The sequence below is a fragment of the Leptodactylus fuscus genome, chromosome 10, assembly GCF_031893055.1.
Source record: "Leptodactylus fuscus isolate aLepFus1 chromosome 10, aLepFus1.hap2, whole genome shotgun sequence".
Classification (NCBI taxonomy): Eukaryota; Metazoa; Chordata; class Amphibia; order Anura; family Leptodactylidae; genus Leptodactylus; species Leptodactylus fuscus.
In genome coordinates this window covers 39,232,061-39,251,512 of record NC_134274.1, presented here as the reverse complement: position 1 = coordinate 39,251,512, position 19,452 = coordinate 39,232,061, and the positions used below count along the sequence as shown (strand labels likewise).

The 19,452-nt window shown below is 41.3% G+C and overlaps 1 protein-coding gene across 1 annotated transcript in view; it reads right to left on the bottom strand.

The window, feature by feature from the left end:
• The window catches only part of SH2D4B (SH2 domain containing 4B), a 103,165-nt gene extending 85,797 nt beyond the window's left edge, over positions 1-17,368 (bottom strand). Inside the window, exon 1 of the mRNA XM_075257974.1 lies at positions 17,185-17,368. Within this exon, the coding sequence (XP_075114075.1) occupies positions 17,185-17,368 (184 nt within the window). The remainder of the gene's footprint in view (positions 1-17,184) is intronic.
• Positions 17,369-19,452: the final 2,084 nt, after the last annotated feature.

The window sequence follows — 19,452 nt, the reverse complement described above, 5'->3', positions numbered from 1 at the left end:
ACTATGAGACAGGGATAGCTGTACAGGCAGGGATAGCTAGGGATAACCTTTATTTAGGGGGGAATGTTATTAAAAATAACTTTTTGGGGCTCTATCGGGTGTGTAATTGTGATTTTTGTGAGATAAACTTTTTCCCATAGGGATGCATTGGCCAGCGCTGATTGGCCGAATTCCGTACTCTGGCCAATGCATTCTATTAGCTTGATGAAGCAGAGTGTGCACAAGGGTTCAAGCGCACCCTCGGCTCTGATGTAGCAGAGCCTAGGCTGCACAAGGGTTCAAGCGCACCCTCGGCTCTGCTACATCAGAGCCGAGGGTGCGCTTGAACCCTTGTGCACACTCTGCTTCATCAAGCTAATAGAATGCATTGGCCAGCGCTGATTGAAGCAGAGCTGAATCTGTGTGCTTAGCTCAACTACTCCACCGGTGTAGTTGAGCTAAACACACACATTCAGCACTGCTTCATCACGCCAATAGAATGCATTGGCCAGCACTGATTGGCCAGAGTACGGAATTCGTCCAATCAGCGCTGGCTCTGCTGGAGGAGGCGGAGTCTAAGGTCGGACCAGAATGGAGACTGGTGTGGAGCGATCTTAGACTCCGCCTCCTCCAGCAGAGCCAGCGCTGATTGGTCGAGTTCCGTACTCTGGCCAATCAGTGCTGGCCAATGCATTCTATTAGCGTGAACTGAGTTTGCACAGGGGTTCTAGTACACCCTCGGCTCTGCTACATCAGATTGCTACATCTGATGTAGCAGTGCCGAGTGTGCATCATATGTGTAGTTGAGCAGAACTAGCTCAGCACTGCTAAGTCTCTGCATTCGCATAGGAATGCATTGGCCAGCCTTCGGCCAATCAGCGCTGGCTCTGCCGGAGGAGGCGGAGTCTAAGGTCGGACCTGAATGGAGACTGGTGTGGAGCGATCTTAGACTCCATCTCCTCCAGCAGAGCCAGCGCTGATTGGTCGAGTTCCGAACTCTGGCCAATCAGCACTGGCCAATGCATTTGTATGGGGAAAAGTTAGCTTGCGAAAATCGCAAACTGACAGGGATTTCCATGAAATAAAGTGACTTTTATGCCCCCAGACATGCTTCCCCTGCTGTCCCAGTGTCATTCCAGGGTGTTGGTATCATTTCCTGGGTTGTCATAGTGGACTTGGTGACCCTCCAGACACGGATTTGGGTTTCCCCCTTAACGAGTATATGTTCCCCATAGACTATAATGGGGTTCGAAACCCGTTCGAACACTCGAACAGTGAGCGGCTGTTCGAATCGAATTTCGAACCTCGAACATTTTAGTGTTCGCTCATCTCTATTATTGATGATGCTATTATAATACACTACTGGTGATGTGATATACATTGTATATACAGATACTATTGCATTGCTCATGTTTTATGTGCTGTTATACATTACTGTTGATGCAATAATACTGTATATACACTTGAGCTAATATACATGTATTGCTCATGCTCTAGTATTAATACTACTAATTGACTGTCACTGTTTTGATACATTTAGATAAAAAGAAAAAAGTTGAGCCCAAGTTTTGAAGTCTTACTTTCCTAATACTCCAGGGCTATTAGAACTCATTTTTTCTGGATAAGACACAATGGATGTATCTAAGTATAGAAGAAGCAATGCGTCTAATGAATCGCCTGCAATCCGCTGCCAGTAACTTGCCTGCTGCGCACCAAACCGCTTTATTTCTTCACAAAGGCTCCCGACAAACACTAGTTACACATCCAGTCCTAATTTCCATGTCCTATGATATTTTCCAACTTCTGATAAGTATTGCTCCAGGGCATGACTATTTGAACCGGCTTCTTAGTGCAAGCATTAAATATTCATCTTTTGTTCCCACTGCCATGATTATTTTACAGCAGCTTCTGTACGTTTCCCCCTGAACTCCATTGTACGCCGGAAAGGGGATAGTTCTGAGGGGGTGAAAATCGACGGCACTAGGAATTTCTTATTGTATTAGAATGACAAAGGCGATATGCTATTCAGAGGATACGATTTCCAAAAAAAAAAAAAAAAAAAAAAAAAAAAAAAGCAAAAACAGGATGACGTGCAAAAGACAGACAGTTAAAGACTGGTGAGAAACTAGTAACCTTTCCTGCAAAGTAAATGTATCCAATAAATAGGCGTGTTATTACTTGGCGAGTATAGTGTAATAATAGATGTCTGCATTTTAGCATTCATATTTTATAGCTTACTATTGTATATTAATTTCATTAAGGGCTTCTTGATTTATTATTTAGCAGCAGTAATGCTGTGTGTATGTCATAGTCTACATGTGCTAAGTCCTAAATCAGAAACGTGTCACATTATACACTTTCATACACATTATGGAAATGATTGGGAACAGGGACCGACATAGAACACATGAAGCCCCACTACAAAATACAGAATTATTACTAAATTCAGAATGTAACGCATGTGAGCTTGGTCAGACCCTCTGCCAATACCACTGCCAAAGCCGTTAGTACAAGTCACAGAATTAAACTCCTTATTAGAGATGAGCGAACACTAAAATGTCCGAAGTTCGAAAACCGATTTGAACAGCCGCACACTGTTCGACTGTTCGAACGGATTTCGAACCCCATTATAGTCTATGGGGGAAATGCTCGTTTCAGGGGTATACAAAATTTGATAAAATTATACTTACCAAGTCCACGAGTGACGGTCGGGCTGGATTCTCCTTGAAGTCTTCTCCCGGCGCAGCGCCCCCGCGGCGTCTTCCAGCTAGAATTCACTCTGCCTAGGCATCGGGGCCTAGGCAGAGCCGACTGCGCATGCGCGGTCGTCTCTGCCCGACGCCTGAGCAGAGCTGTCTGCGCATGCGAGGGCATGCCCGCACATGTGCAGTCGGCTCTGCCTAGGGCGGATGCCTAGGCAGAGTGAATTCCAGCCGGAAGACGCCGCGGGGATGCTGCATGGAGAAGACTTCTAAAGGTAAGAGAAGAACCAGCGTTGATTGGCAGAATGTATAGCATTCTGCCAATCAACGCTGGTTCTGCATTGAACCATAAACTTCGAACAGCTAGTAGTGTTCGATCAAGTATGAGTATTTCGAATACCGTAGTATTTGATCGAACACCTACTCAATCGAACACTACTCGCTCATCTCTACTCCTTATCTTAAAATATTTCCCTTTCATCCTTCCCTTTACCCCAGTTGGAGACGACCGTGTGAATTTCGTGGTCAGTAAACTAGTAAGCAGTGTTCTTTTTGCGGATCGGGTGTGCTTTTATCATCAGTGCCGTATGTCCGCAAAAACGGGCAGTGTGTCATCGGTGTATGATCTGAGTTTGCGGACCTGCAAAAATAAAGCACAGCAGACCTCTAATGGTGTCCCTAGCTTGTCTGGAAATATGGATGGCACACTGATGGTACACAGAGGACATCCATGTACTGTCTGTGGTTTATAAAGGGATCCTATCATTAAAATTTTGATCACACGTAGGAATAGCCTTAAGAAAGGTTATTCCTCTCCTACCTTTAGATGTCTTCTCCGCTCCGCCGTTCGGTAGAAATCCCAGTTTTCATCTGTATACAAATGAGTTCCTCTGCCAACTATGCATGCCCGACTGGTGTAAGCAGCCATTTTCTTGTGGCCGCTTACACAGTAAGCTGGGGTAAGCTGCCACGAAAAAATGGCCACGCGCATGTGCAGTCGGCTCTTCCCGAGTCCCGATGGCAGAGCTGACTGCGCATGCGTAGAAGTTTGAACCCAGCTCCGGAAGAAGACATGCAGAGAGACCGTTCCTGAAGAAGATGGAGGTGGTACTGGAGATTTCTCTAGCAGCATTGGGGACACCCCCAGTGCTGTTTGAGCACTGGGGCCTGCCATCAGTGCTGCAAGAGAACTCATTTGCATCCATATTAAAAAAATGGGATTTCTACCGAACAATGGCGGGGAGAAGATTTTAAATGCATTATGTAGTTACTTACTAAACTATTCAAAACTAAAAGCTGGTATTGGGATCTGGAAGGTCAAATTGGTTAAGAAGCCTTGACAAAATCCACTTTTGTGTCATGCCAAAATGCAAACATTTGTGAATAGCAGAGACCTTCTTTTATTCATCGTGTTCCTCATTTATAAAATGGATATATTTGTAGAATTGTTTCATAGCAATAGATCAAAGCTTTAGAAGAAAGCGCAAATAGAAAAACAAAAGTGCGTTGTCAAACAGCATAGTCTACATAAACTGATGGAACGGCATAGATGTTGGCACACTACGGTCTTCACATTCTCCGAAGGTTCCTTGATCCTGGATACAACATATGCTGCTTAACTACCGAGCAGCCAGTTATTTCTGAAATAGGAGAAACAAGATCCTAATGAAATCAAGTGCCGAAGGAATTGTCAGCTGATAGACATGCAGTCCTGCAAGACACCTGTTCCTGGAATAGATGTGTTAGAAACCTAGCCGAAGAGCTCACTGTCCTCAGGGATTATACACATGCTATAGAAGGGCTCTGTGTCATATGATGCTTTAGTAGAGGACCGTGAAAACTTTAATGTACAGTACCTCCAAATGTCTCATATCATTTAAAGGTCTCCTATCTTTTAAAGTCATTTTTTTTTTCTGCCCATCACGTAGGAATAGCCTTAAGAAAGGCTATTCTTCTCCTACCTTTAGATATCTTCTCCGGGCCGTTGTTCGGTTAAAGCGCTCAAAATATTGGGGGCGTCCCCAATGCTGAGAGAGAACTCTACAGCGTCGCCTCCATCTTCATCGGGAACAGGGTCTTCATGCATCTTCTTCCGGGGGTTGGCTTCAAACTTTTAGGCCTAGGGCAAAGCCAACTGCGCAAGCCCGCCAGCCACAAGAAAATGGCCGCTTACAATAGAAGTTTGAAGCCAATAGAAGCTTGAGGCCTAGAAGTTTTCAACATGTCCTCCATATTACAAAGTCTAATTTAGTCTTTTTCCAGGGGGCGTCAGAGAGATGTGACAGGAGTTAGATTTGTAAGACATATATATATATATTTATATATATTTATATATATTTATATATATATATATATATATATATATATATATATATATATATATATAAGAATTTTGTTTTACATAAATGAACCACATCCAGGAGCTCACGGAAAAAATAGGAGATCCTACAAGAAAGATGAATCTGGACCAACCAAGACAGAACGACTTGGTGTTCAGAGCTAAACTATCTTCATGACCTTTGGACCAATTCCTTGCCAACATTGCAAGTAGGGTTGAGCCGATCTTGAGATTTCAGGATCGTTTTTAAAATCTCTTTTAGGATCATTTTCCATCCGATCCCAATGCAAGTCAATGGGATTTTTTAATGATCGAAAATCAGATTTTAAAAATGATCCTGTTCACTACACAACGTGGAATCCAAAGATTGAAGATTTCAATTTATGGACTCCATGCTGTGTAGTGATTAAAAAAATCTCCTGGCTACTTAGTCCCCTTCACTTACCTGCACACAGAATCACTTCCACTCCCCATTGTTCTCACTCCTCTTCTCTCTACTTCCCATGCCTTCAGAGCGCCGTGTGTGCCCCTGCCTCCCAGGATAGTGTTACTGATGCTGTGAGTAGGCGGGGCTTGATGTGGCTTAGGAAAGTGTGGGCGGGTACAGGGCGGGGAGACATGAGTGCCTGGGAGGCGGGGGCGTGCACGGCGCTCTGCAGGGATGTGAAGTAGAGAGAAGAAGAGCAAGAACAACGGAGAGCGGCAGCGATTCTGTGCAGGTAAGTTGAGCGATCGGAATCGAAATTCCGTTCCAGATCTTTTTTAGGTGGGATCGGAACCCGATTGCGAATGTGAAACTTACTCAATCGCCGATTGGGATCTGATCTTTTCTGATCCCGATCACTCAACCCTAATTGCAAATCCTCTGGATACAAACGTGCTGCCCAGGTTCAATCCACCCAATAACACTAGAGCTGGAAATTGTCTTTAAAGGGTACGTAGCAGACCCATGGGCTTCTTCTATGGTATGTATGCCCTTGAACTCAAATATAATATCTCACGGCTGCAACAGCCTGTGTCAGTTTTATATAACAGTCTGTAGTATTAGCATTATGAACCACATAACATATTAAAGAATATATCTCAGACCCCAGTGACATTTATGAGATTTTTTTCACGTTGCACCAAAACCAGCCCCTACAATATTAAATTTGCTTGAGTGTTTTTTCCCTGCACAATACTGATACATATCCACAATACATAGACAATACTTTACCGGCATAATTGGCTGTTCTAGGACAGAAGTTTCTCTTGACTAAGTTGCTTCTAAGCTATTTATAAAGTAATTCTGCTACAACAATTTCTAAAAATATAATTACTTTTTCACTCCTCATAACTACTTAGAAAAGAAAATAAGCAAGCAACTTACAAATTGCAATAAATGAAATATTTTGCTCAGGCCCTGAGGTTCTAAAATCCCATAGATGGATTACAATGATTCTGCTGGAGTTGTGATTTCACATATAGCGTAAGATCTTTGGACACATCATTAGAAGTGTATTGTGTAACGCATTTCAGCCTTTGGGTGATCAGAGCCCCTGGGTGATGCTGTCCTATAACTTCACAATGGTCACGTGGTTACATCGGACGTAAGCAGTCACCGAGTTTAGCAAGGCTGGAGATAATTTTTAATTCATGGATTCTAGTGGACAGCCTGCTTCTTCACAGTGGTCTAAAGCTATAAAAGATTTAATAGGTCGAGAATAGATGGAATAAATATAAAGACAACCTGTCACTATTAGAGACCTGTTAAAAATAAAGCACTATGATGTTGTAATGGAGGTAAATAAGGGCGGTTGTTGTATTTACCATACAGTCCATGAAGATCCATACTAGGAGTACAAATACTTCTTCTTTCTCTAAAGGAACAAGGGGGCATAATTGCTATTGTTGTTTCAGCTTGATTTGGGAATAAAATGTCCCAAAACATGGGACAAAAAAATAGCATATCTAATTTTAGACCAAAATTTTATGATTTGTTGAAAAAGAGGTGTGGCTCAACTGGAAAGGGGTGTGGATCCACTGAAAAGGGGTGGGTTCCACTGGAAAGAGGTTTGGATCCACTGGAAAGGGGTGTGTTTTGAGGCTTTGGCCAAGGCTGAAATTCACCAGAAATTCAAAATTCATTTGTAACCTCTTTGCCCATCCGGTCTTTGGTGTCATCATCCGGTCGCATGCTGTGGTGCAGGAGATGTGTTCGGCTGTGATTTCTTCTTTTGGGTTTGTTTTGCATTGTCTGAACACTGTCCTATTCCTTCACCTTGTTAATTGATTTCCCACCACACCCATCTCCTTCACCTTCATTTCCCTCCGCTCCTCTAATAGTTAAATTTAGCCTTGCCCTGTGATTGACAACCTGCCTTCCTATCAGGTCCAGGGCAGGTTCATCCTCCCTATTTTATTCTTGGCTCACATTCACATTGGTGTTTGCTATTGCCTTGTACGTGCTGGCTTTTCTCTTGCTGTTTATTCTTGTATTCTGATTCTTGACCTCTGGCTTTCCCTATTGACTACTCTTTTGGATATTGAGAGGGGAGTTACTCCCCGTTCACACAGCACAGCGCGATAGGCGTTGCTGTGAAGAAGGACATACCTGACTGACTGTAAAGAGCTATGGTACCGGAACCGATAGCTCTTTACCTGGGGCACAGATTGGGAAAGCTGACTCTGTGCTGAATTCAGCGCACTGTCAGCTTTCCAGCAGTATATAAAACTGCCTGTGCCCAAATTGGTGAAAGGTCCTCTTTAACAACATTTCTGGTTTAGAGTAAGCAAAGTAATAGCTGGCATAATCGTTCACTTGCAGACTGCCTATCTGGGTATATATTTTACTATAGTAACCCCTGGTGATTTTTCTGAACAAGTGGTAGTACAATATCACAGGCATGTATTTATGATATGCCGTATAAGAAGGTCATGTATATTGGAATTTACCTATAAGTCAGTAAACTGTGAATTCATCTATAAAAAGAAATTGTTTGCCATTAGTTATATCCTTGTTGCTGATCAATGATCAAACATTTTACTAAACGACTCAAATTAGGTGAATAAAATCAAAAAAGCAGTACTCCCCCCTAATATTCCCTAGTCCCTTGTGCTTACAAGGTACCATCTCATGTACTCTTCCACCATAACAAAGGAAACAGTGGCTTAGTCAATAGCCAGTGGCTGACTAAGCAGGTATTTCTTGTTTGTAGAGGAGATTCTCCACTTTTTGTTATGACTCCTTCATTTTTAGAAACTATCAGGTGATTAGGTGATTGTGTATGGGACTTATTGGTAGCTTAATCTATAAGGAATACTCAAATCTTCAATATACAACTCTCAGATGAAATGAGATAGAGATATATATATATATATATATATATATATATATATATATATATATATATATATATATATATGCAGTTCCCTGATATGTGACCCTGACTACAGCTCTACTTTCATACAGTGGTGTAACTACCGCCATAGCAGCGGAGGCAGCTGCCACAGGGCCCGGGACATTAGGGGCCCGGTGACAGCTGCTACCACTGCTATCATTATACTCGGGTTTCTTTTCGGACCCCCGAGTATAATGATTGGCAGACCGGGAGAGGTAAGAAACATAAAAAACACTGTTACTTACCTTTCCATGATCCTGCCAGGCCTCCTTCCTGACGTCTCTGACGTCACATGAACCCGGCCTGCGTCCCGGGTTATGTGACGTCCGACGTCATTGAACATGGACAGCAGCGGAGAAGACAGCGTAGGAGCCGGGGGACAGGTAAGTTACAGTAGTTTTTTTATGTTTTTATTCCCCCCGAGTCTCCGATTATTATACTCTTGGGTCTGAAAAGACCCCAGAGTATAATAATTGTTTATAGGTGTCCACTATGGGGGATAATACTGTTTGCACGGGCCACTAAGGGACATAATACTGTGTGCAGGAGCCACTATGGGGGATAATACTGTGTGCAGGGGCCACTAAGGGACATAATACTGTGTGCAGGGGCCACTATGGGGCATAATAGAACGCGCAGAAATGCGTAGGAGGGGGTTGGTCGAGGTCTTCAGCGTCGGTGTTGGTCGGGGGGGGGGCATGTCAAAAGTTCGCCACGGGGCCCCGCTATTCCTAGTTACTGCTTTCATACTAAAGGTGGCCAGATATATTAGACAATTTTGGGTGTGTAAAAGCTTTCCCCGAAGGAAGGAAAGAATACAAATGTTTTTATTCTCCGGGGAGGTAAGCTGTCTGCCAGTTGCTTATTCGCTCACCCTATTGAGAATACCCCAATAACTTCCAGTGTTCTGCCGCTTACACACCTATGGACACACTTTTTACACATCTGTATTTGTAGACATCATTTGAATAGCAGAGCTAGCGTACCCAATGTATCCCATCTCGCTATATTGTTTATCCAATTGTGGATTTATTGGATATATAGTTATACATCCCGCCGCTTTATTCTTTCCTATCATTTGGCTGTGATAACATAGCTACTACCGCCAATGCCAATGGTTGTTGCGAGGTCACTTAAGATCACTGCAAACTACAAAGTAAAACCTCATTTTCTGAGCGTCACATCCAAATACAGAGAACAATCATGGATTCCAGCGGTTGAAGGTCAGTATTTTTGCTCAGTTCAACTTTATTCTATGAAAATGTGATCAAGTTATACAACCATATATAATTGTGGCTGTGGGCAGTTTTTCTGTCTGCATGGTTGTCTATTGTGGTGCTGAGCAGGATAATCCTGAATAGATAAAACTAAGAGATAAGTGAAAAGCTAAACTTGTGCTGCGTTTAATCAGGAAGGAAAGTATCAGCGCGCAGTGATAATTGATGGGTATGACTGACTCAGCCGCTAAACTGAGTTTTATGGGTGTTACATGCTGCATTGCATTAATCTAAAAATTAATAAATCATCCAACACATGACAAGAATTAATTTTATGCAGCTCTTTCACACTAAAGAGTACACATATTGCAGCATTAATGGGGGGGGGGGGGGTCCGGAGTCATGTAAAATAAGTTTAATTATCGCGACACGTTATATAACACTCAAATACTTTTGTGTTCATTCTCAAACTTAAGATCTGGTGAAGAAATGAAGAAAACATGCATTTTTACTTTAGAAACAATAGGGTTTTATAGTAGTAACATGTGACCTGGTTCTCATAGTGCCAGAGAGGTCCACAACAATGGCCCAGATCTTTTCATAATCTATCCCATTTTCAAGGCTTACAACTAAGAAGAGGACAGAATTGTGACCGGTCCAGCCGATTCTGTGTCTCTGTCCTTGGGTCTCATTCACATCTGCGTTCTTATTCCGTCTAGGGGAGTCCACATGAGGAACCCCCCTGAACGGAATACCCAACGCAACTGCAAGTGTTGTGCCAGTGACTATAATGGAGTCCGTGTGCTTGCCACCAGATCTCTGCAGGGATCATGCGGACAGGAATGTAGTTCACAATCTACTTTCCTGCCCGTAGGATTTGTGCAGGCAGCACACGGACCCCATTATAGTCTATGGGGTCCGTGTGCTATAAGAGGCGTACAGAGCAATGGAGGAAACCACTGACCTAACTTAGAAGTATATGTGAACAACAAAAAGATAATCAGTCTCTAATATACTAAAATCATTACAAAAAAATGGAAACCCAAAAGCCAATGTTGCAAAAACTCAATAATTATCAATAAGTAATTGGAAAAATCCCAAATTGATAATTCATCCATAAGGACAATAAAGATTCCACTAATCCCAAATGCAACTTCCAAGAAATATACATAGTCAGTCAAGAATAAGCGTCTAAATAGATACATATAACCCCATCAAAAATGCCTAAGATAATAATACACCTAATATATATACTGAATATAATATCTAATACCTCTATAAATACCAAGAATACTCAAAGAATTCAAAGTATCACATTCATTAAATATAAATAATAAAATCCAAAAACAAACCCATAAATAAATTCATTTAACCTCAATTTGTCAATCACAAGGGAGGAGGGCAGGGAAGGCAGTGGCCAAAATCTAATATATAAGCTATCCTTCTTTAAATGTTTCTATTCTGGATATGTGGGAACAAGATGACCAGCTTTTCACAACAACATGACTTTATAAAATTCTATCATAAGAGGTCTATCCTATATGTGTTTACGTGTGGTTGTGTTGCAAATGGTTGTGATTTAATGAGATATTGGAGGCAGTTCTGGTTTCTGTTTGTATTACTAAAACTTTACAATGAAGTTTACTTGAATAAGATGGGAGCTCCTTCTTAACTTTGCTGTAGGGTCCTAAGATCCTAGTTGGGCTGTTCATCACTAGACATCACAGAGTGATTCATTACTTAGTTTTTAAAGGAAATCTGGTACAAAGATATTTTAATTAAAGTCAAGGCTCCATAACATTAATTAACAAAGCTAATTAAGACACTTTGTTTTTATTTTCTGTGACAAATGCAGTACCCTTTAGGGGAAAATACTGCTCCTTTCAATTAACATATTTTCCAAAAGTCAAGTGTATTTTCCTATTCAATTTGAATACACAGTGCAATTTGATAAGGGGACAGTCCCCAGTACAAAGCAGCTATCCAAACTCCGTATCAAGGCCAAGAGGAACCTTAACTTATACCTGTGTGCCTGTACAAGGGCTGGATACAGATATGGAAATGTCCCCTTGCACGGTCCCTTTGTCTACCTTATCTTAATGAAGAGGCATTCTCTTATGTCTGTCTTACACATATGGTAAGTCATGAAATTCATTAGCTCAGTCCCTTGCATGCAAGCTAAGCCTACTGCTATTTTAGTCCATTGTTCTGATCCATCATGGTATAAGAACAACTGCCTGTAAAAGTAGCACAATGATGGATTCAGACAATGCACATCTTGTCTGCATCTGTCCTCACTGACTTCAATTTAGCAACAAGATGGAAGCTTTCTTTTGACTTGTTTATTTTCAATGGATGAGAATGTCCTGGTGGTAGAACAGATGGTAGGAGACTTTTAGGAGATTTTGTCAGCTCCTTTTCTCCTTACCAAAACTACCATCAATACATCATAATGCCTTTCATATGTTGTCCCTCAGTCCAACCAGGACACTGCTGTCATCTGCAGAAAAATAATGATGTCCTTCAAGTTAAGGGGATGAAAAGCTAAGGGAAAAGCAAAGCTCTCCATTCCCCAACCAAGCCCCCTACTGTGATTGACCTCCATTCCTGGCTTGGCAATTGTGGTGACAATAGCAGGGCTTAAGAGTCATGTTAGTGCTGGGATATTGAGGCTCTTTGCCCAGCTGATTGGCAAGGTATGGGAAATCGAATGATAGGCCTTCAAAATTGAAGTCCTGCAACAACCCTTTAAGATAAGACAATGGTGTTTTTTACCTACATGAGACCTATTTTCACCCCCTGGGCTATAAGATATAAATCTCACTCATCACACAGTAAATAGTTTATTCTTAAAGAGACTGTTTCACTAGAAAATAACTTATTATTTAACTCTAGAGATGAGCGAACAGTGAAATATTCATTTCGAGTAGCCCCTCAAAATTCGACTACTCAAATCGAATATAAAATCCTATTATACTCTATGGGGGAAAAATGCTCATTTCAGGGGTAGGCAACATTCAATCAAATTACACTTACCAAGTCCAAGAGTGAGGGTCAGGCTGGATCCTCCGAGAAGTCTTCTCCGAGCAGCGTCCCCGCGGCGTCTTCCGACTCTGAATTCACTCTGCCAGGCATCGGGCCTGGGCAGAGCCGACTGCGCATGCCCGCAATACAAGAAAATGGCCGCTTATAGTCAAAGCGGCCATTTTCTTGTAGCACGGGCATGCGCACTCGGCTCTGCCCAGGCCCGATGCCTGGCAGAGTGAATTCAGAGCCAGAAGACGCCGCGGGGACGCTGTGCGGAGAAGACTTCTAAAGGTAGGAGAAGACCCAGCGTTGATTGGCCGACTGTATAGCATTCGGCCAATCAATGCTGGTTCTGCATCGAATTTTTCCATTCGAATAGCGAGTGGTACTCGATCGAGTCCGAGTATTTCGAATACCGTAGTATTCGATCAAATACCTACTCGTTCGAATACTACTCGCTCATCTCTATTTAACATTTTTATGTAAAACGTTTTTAAAGATTTTTTGGGTTTTTCATTTTCCAAATTATAAAAATCTTGCAATTCCATCTTCTACCACTAAGCCTAAAACATTCTGTGACTTCCTGTTTCCTATAGAAGAACTGCGGTCCATAGACACAATGGACTGGAGCAGACCCTATTGACTTGTATGGGATCATTTTCTAGGCATGACCTGGGCACATAAAGTAGCTAAGCTGTGACTTCCGCTATATCGACTGGTGGATTCATTGTCTTTATACATATACATGACAACTGAGATCACTATAGATTTCCTATTCCTTGTGTAGCCATTGTTGGCTTTGGCTCAAAAAATGCAACAAAAAAAGCTACGTTTTTGCAACGTGGGGCCTCAGCCTTAAACAGTTATTGCGGCACATATCATGTGTTCCATAATTTTGGTTCAATGTGGATTAGTTAATATGCCCCTTTAAGTCATGTCAATACTATACCATATTTTATGTTTATTAATGTATGGTGGCCTTCCCTACTATAATTCATATTCAGAGGATGCATCTCGTATTGTACTAATGTGGGCCTCTATGCGCTTTCCTATTCCATTTGTGACACTAATAGCTTGGCTGGAAGGGCAGACTCAATCCAGTGTAATTTAAATCTAACATTTGCATTTAAAGTGCTAATTTGATTTTGCCATGTTATTCTTGCAAATCTTACTCCTTGTATGTGTCCTGTAGCAAATCCCTATGGCTTGTCTGTGGCCAATTTTCCAATCATGTCATTGTAAGCTGGGGCCTCACTATTGAAAACAATGATATTGTTAGCCATTGATTTGATTGCTGCATTTTCATTCTCAGAATTGAAGCTCATCAACGCTATTAAAAGCAAAACCTCATTGTCGAGAAAATTGTAGGGTAAGGTGGGGTGATTTTCAACTGCAGTTTGGCTGTCAAGATAATAGGCAAGTTAAAGTAAAGATTCACCTAAGAAAATGTGTGCGGAATTCAATCAGAAAGTAATACAAAGGAGTGCCAGGAGGACTGTAAAGGAAGAGACAAAGATTGTTTTTCTCGCATTCCAAGCTTTTTAATTGCTGATTTTTGTCTTTCGAAATAAATTGTATCTCAATACAATTAAAATTAATGGCTCGTTGTTTTTTATGAAGCGCGATTTCTTCTGGACCACCGAGGTAATTAAAAATACCTTTCCTAAATGAAATTCTGTCTGTACTTTCCCAGTGACGTCCTGTAAACAGAGGTCGCTGTCTATGGTGCTGAAAGGAAGAACCGAGCGGAATAGATACTTTGTGGCAATTTTTCTTGTGTCTTTTACTCTTGTAACATACTGTACATGTTTGTTTATTGTAGTGCTAATTTATGTCAAATGTTCTTCTCCTGGGGTAATAGCTAAATTACCCAGGCGCATTTACCAATATTATGTAATAGCTAAATTACCCAGACACATTTACTAACATTATGTAATATCATTGGAGCCATCCAAGCTGCATCTGGTACAGGGAATTTTAATGAATCCATCAAGGAAAAAGGTACTGGAAGAGACTCTGGAAATGTTTCATGGGAAAAATGATGAAAACTAGCTTATATCAGTCAAACTAAAAGGACTCATCTATAACAGGGCTAGTTTGGGTCTTCTGCTCCACAACATCTGTGTCTAAAGCATCCCATTCTATACTCTTCTCTGTACAGATGACTAATAAGTGAAATTTGCTCGATCGCCAATTGGGATCCAATCTTTCCCGATCCCCATCGCTCAACCCTAATTGTATATGATATATACAGTAGGGTTGAGCTGATCTTCAGGTTTCAAAATCCGATTTCCGATCATTCTCCAGTCCATCCCGATCGTGAAATTTGCTTGGTCGCCGATCCCGATCCAATCTTTCCCGATTGCTCAACCCTACTGGTAAGAACCCCAAGATAGTATATTCTACAAATACTGTGTCTGCAATAAATCAGCCACAAAGGACGAGGATGAGTTTTCTAATTCATCCCAAAGATGGGAAGAGAAAAAATTTGACATAAACCAAAGTCATTTTGCAACTGTGAACCATCAGGTATTGTGAAGCCACAACTCCCAGTATGCCCTCGTAGACATATGTTGCCATCAGGGCATTGATGTATGGATTCCTCCATTGCTTAATTATTTAGAAATCAGAATAACACAGGTTATAATGAATAAATAGTGAGGAATTGTAGAGTATGTTGAAGAATCTATAATAGTAGCGGTGGATTCAGGTCATGGCCTAGTCTTCTGTCTAAATCCCTTGGCCAGTGCTCACCCTCCTTCAGATGCTACTGGCCACCCCTCATAGTAAGCGTCATTGGATCTGGCATATTAGCTCACCGATGAATGAGCCAATGTCAAACAGACTTATTAAAGTGAAGCAGAAGGAGGGTGGGGAGAAACTTGAAAGCCAAAATCAAAAAGATACTGTCCATGATAAGAAACCAACATTGTGTATAAGTGAAGAATAGATGAAGAAACTTGAGACCAATCCTAGAGACCTCAGTGGTGAAGAATATTACAATTAACAAGTTAAAGTAACTACGTTGATAATACGTTGACTCCATAATACCTTTAGATGTAAACTAATAGTAACAAGGTTGTCATAAGATGTCTTTTTTGGCTTAAATATAATGGAATTTGGTTACAAGACCAGAAGCTAAAACGCTATGTGTTTGAAAAAGTATATTACTGCAAATATGATATTGAACACTATTAGAAAACCAATAGGGCAAAACAATGTCTTTTTTTAACTTATGTTAACTTACTTTAACCTCTCTAAACAACCATCTCTTTATCCAGACCAGATCTTTAGGTTGTTGTCTCTTTGGATGTGCGGATGTGGCTTAGCACTGCCTCTTAGCGGTGCTCACCAATAACAAATCCTAGTGCAATGATGGTGAACCTATTAGAGACTGTGTTCCCAAACCCAAAACCCACTAAATTTTTGCAAAGTGCCAACACAGCAATTTAACCTTAATACTGTGCAGATCCACATTTGTGGACAATTAAGGACCCGCAAAATACGGTGGCGTGAATAGGGTTATACAGAGCTTTCAATTATACAATCAACTTTATACTGAAAGGTAATCGTGCATTTGTTACTTTTGAATAATTAACTTTCACTAGTTACATCGCACAGGATCTCTTTTATAGTGACCGTACAATGTTATTACGGCCTGTACTAATATCATGTCTGCTATAAAACAGATCCTGTGTGATCTAAATAGTGAAGAGGCCCCCACATAGTACAATCTGCTCCACAGTGGCCCCCATACCGTACAGTTTGCTCCACAGTGATCCCCACACAGTACAATCTGTTCCATAGTGGTCCCTACACAGTATAATCTGATCTACAGATGGGTGCCCAGTGAGAGAGCTATGAGTGCCACCCCTGGCACAGGTGCCATATATGCTTCACCACAGTCCTAGTGTATTATATACCTGGAAGTGCTCGATTATTGCAATCATATATATTGTACAAGAAACTATGGCACCCTTGAAGACTCCAAAGCATTGACTAATAACAAAGTTGATAAAATCTTACTATCTATTCAAGTCTGAGGCAGACATTTTAGATCTTCTAATAGTTACACGCCATTTTTAGACTATAAATCTTCCAGTGCTTAAAGTTATGTACGATCTGAATTGATTATTAAAAATCTTTGTAACATGTAAGTAAAAGTTGCCATTTTTACTGACAATTGTTTAAAAACTACTGCGAATGATAGTTGGTCTTAGCCAATGGCAGATTTGTCTGTCAACTCATTTCTGGCGTGTTGAAAATTTTCTGCCATCTGTCGGTCCAAAATAAAAGTATATGGCGTGACTTGAAAATAAAGCCAACCATTTCCTATGTGTACTTAGAGCAATGGTGTTCTCTAAACATCAGTCTACGTTTATGTTGATGGGCTCTTTCTTATGTACAATCCCATCATCAAAGCATTGGCCACATCATGGCTGATTTTTATCGAATGTGTATGACCGGCCTCCTACTATGTATGCAATAAATACGCCTGGCTCAGCGACTTAGCTATCGTCTCACTATCTTATTCCACTTACTGTGTTGGAACTTGGCTTTGATTTTCATTTTGGATTCCTCTTTGTGCAGGTTGCGATCCCATTCGGCCCAGCGTTTGATTTGCTCTTCCCTCATCTTGTAGAAAAGTATCTGTTTCTGCTCTTCGTTGAGCTCCGCGAGAAGGTCAGGATCAATGTACATGTCCCTCAGAATCTGTTGCAACATGTTGACTTTGGATCCTCTTTGTAGTGGATCAGACAAAAAAGCAAAACTTAATTCCACCCAACTCCTTTCATTGCTTTCTATAGGGACTATAGATCTGGAACAAACATGAAGTTGGAATAGAAGAGTTGCAAGGAGATAAAAGGTACAGAAAACAAAGTACAGGTCAATAATCTTTAGTAAAGCCTACATGCAGAAAATGCTGAATAAATGTGTGCTAGACTTAACAGGAGAAGATATGTAAAGGCGCAGCCGAGCAGCACACGCACTATCACACCCTTTGCTATGGTTGATTTGTTTCTGGCTTTGAAGCAATGTGTGCTCAGGATAACAATGTTTTGAGTGATGTCATGGTTAAAAGTAACAGCTACACCAGCAATATCCATGTCAAGGCTGTTCAGCCTTTGAGAACTGATCTCTGGTGACAGACAGGGAAGCTTGGTTTTGTTCTGAGTGCCATTCGATTACAGCACAGGGCAGCTTGGTGCTAGGCACTGGGGGATGAGGTTTCACTCTTTATTGATTAACCATTCTAATGCTGAGGAAGCCGTCGCATAAAGATAAGATATTACGTGAGCTGCCATGCATGGTACACTGGCAACAGAAGGGATAGAAGCAGAGGTTAAAGGTTAACTGGAAAAAGGAGCGTCAGCATATTTAAAGGGGTAGTCGAAAATTACTAAAATCATGATATAAATGAATAATATCCCAATCTATCCTTTGATGATGTGGCATACTTGTATATGACCGCTATAGCAAATCGCTGGGGTCAGCAGTGATGCTAAGATGTACAACAGGAGAATGCTGAGGCCAGTCATTGCCAACATTGGTCATGTCAGTGCTGGACGTGGAAGCGAAAACTGTCAGGGACCACAGAGTGGCGACATTGAAGCAGCAGCAGATTTAACACAAAAGTACTAACGTTACTTTATAACATTACCCTCTTCCCTAATTCTGGACAACTCATTTAATGGTAGTAAAAGTACTGACTAAGGTTGAGCCGATCTTGACATTTCAGGATCGATTTTAAAATCCGATTTCCAATCATTTTCCAGTCAATCCCGATCGCTCAACTCTATTAATGATATATACATGATGAGGGTTGAGCCGATCTCAAGATAACTTCTGACCTCGATCGGAATCGGAATACGATTGCGATTGTGAAATTTACTCGATTGCTGATCGGAATCTGATCTTTTCCGATCCCGGAATATGTGTGTGTGTTTGTTAACTTTTACCCTCCAACTAAGCAATCTATATCACTTTCACGCCTTCATCTAATGTTCAGCTTTCTGAATAACTCGAGGTTAGTACTAAGAAGTAAAGCACCCTGGGGTTGTTATCTGATGCCAAGTAATCCTGCAAATGTTTTACAAATCTAACATGTAAATCCTTTATACAGTTCACAAGAAGCTAAACTGTTCTCCAGATCATCAACAGACATTGGGTCCTGCCACTGTGAATTATAGATGTCAGACACTAGAAATATATGTGCCATTCATCTACACCTTCCATCATATGTGTGACTAATTCTTATATCTGTTTGCTGCTCATATGTTGGTATGTTCTGGTAGGTTCTCCATAGATCATGAGCACTGTTAGCTCTATTTTGGGATCCCAGCAACAGATTATTTGGAATCTCAAACTAGAGCCCACTGAACCTGTCACCTAGGAGGAAAGATGATCCTCCATTGTACAGTATTGTCTCAGCTTCAAAAAATAGGACATGTTTATTTCACAAAATCATATTGTCTTATTGATGTGATATGACAGGGTTAATGTCTTACTGATCAATCTATATGTATTTCATGTATATCTATAGGAGGGTCACTGTAGCTTTGTCCAGTGGTGTAACTAGGAATGGCGGGGCCCCGTGGCAAACTTTTGACATGGGGGCCCCCCTTGCTGACCGACCCCAAAGACCTTGACCGACCAGCCCACCCGCCGCATTCCTGCACGCTCTATTATGCCCCATAGTGGCCTCTGCACACACTATTATGCCCCATAATGAACACCATGAACAATTATTATACTCTGGGGTCTGAAAAGACCCCAGAGTATAATAATTGGAGACCCTGAAGGTAACC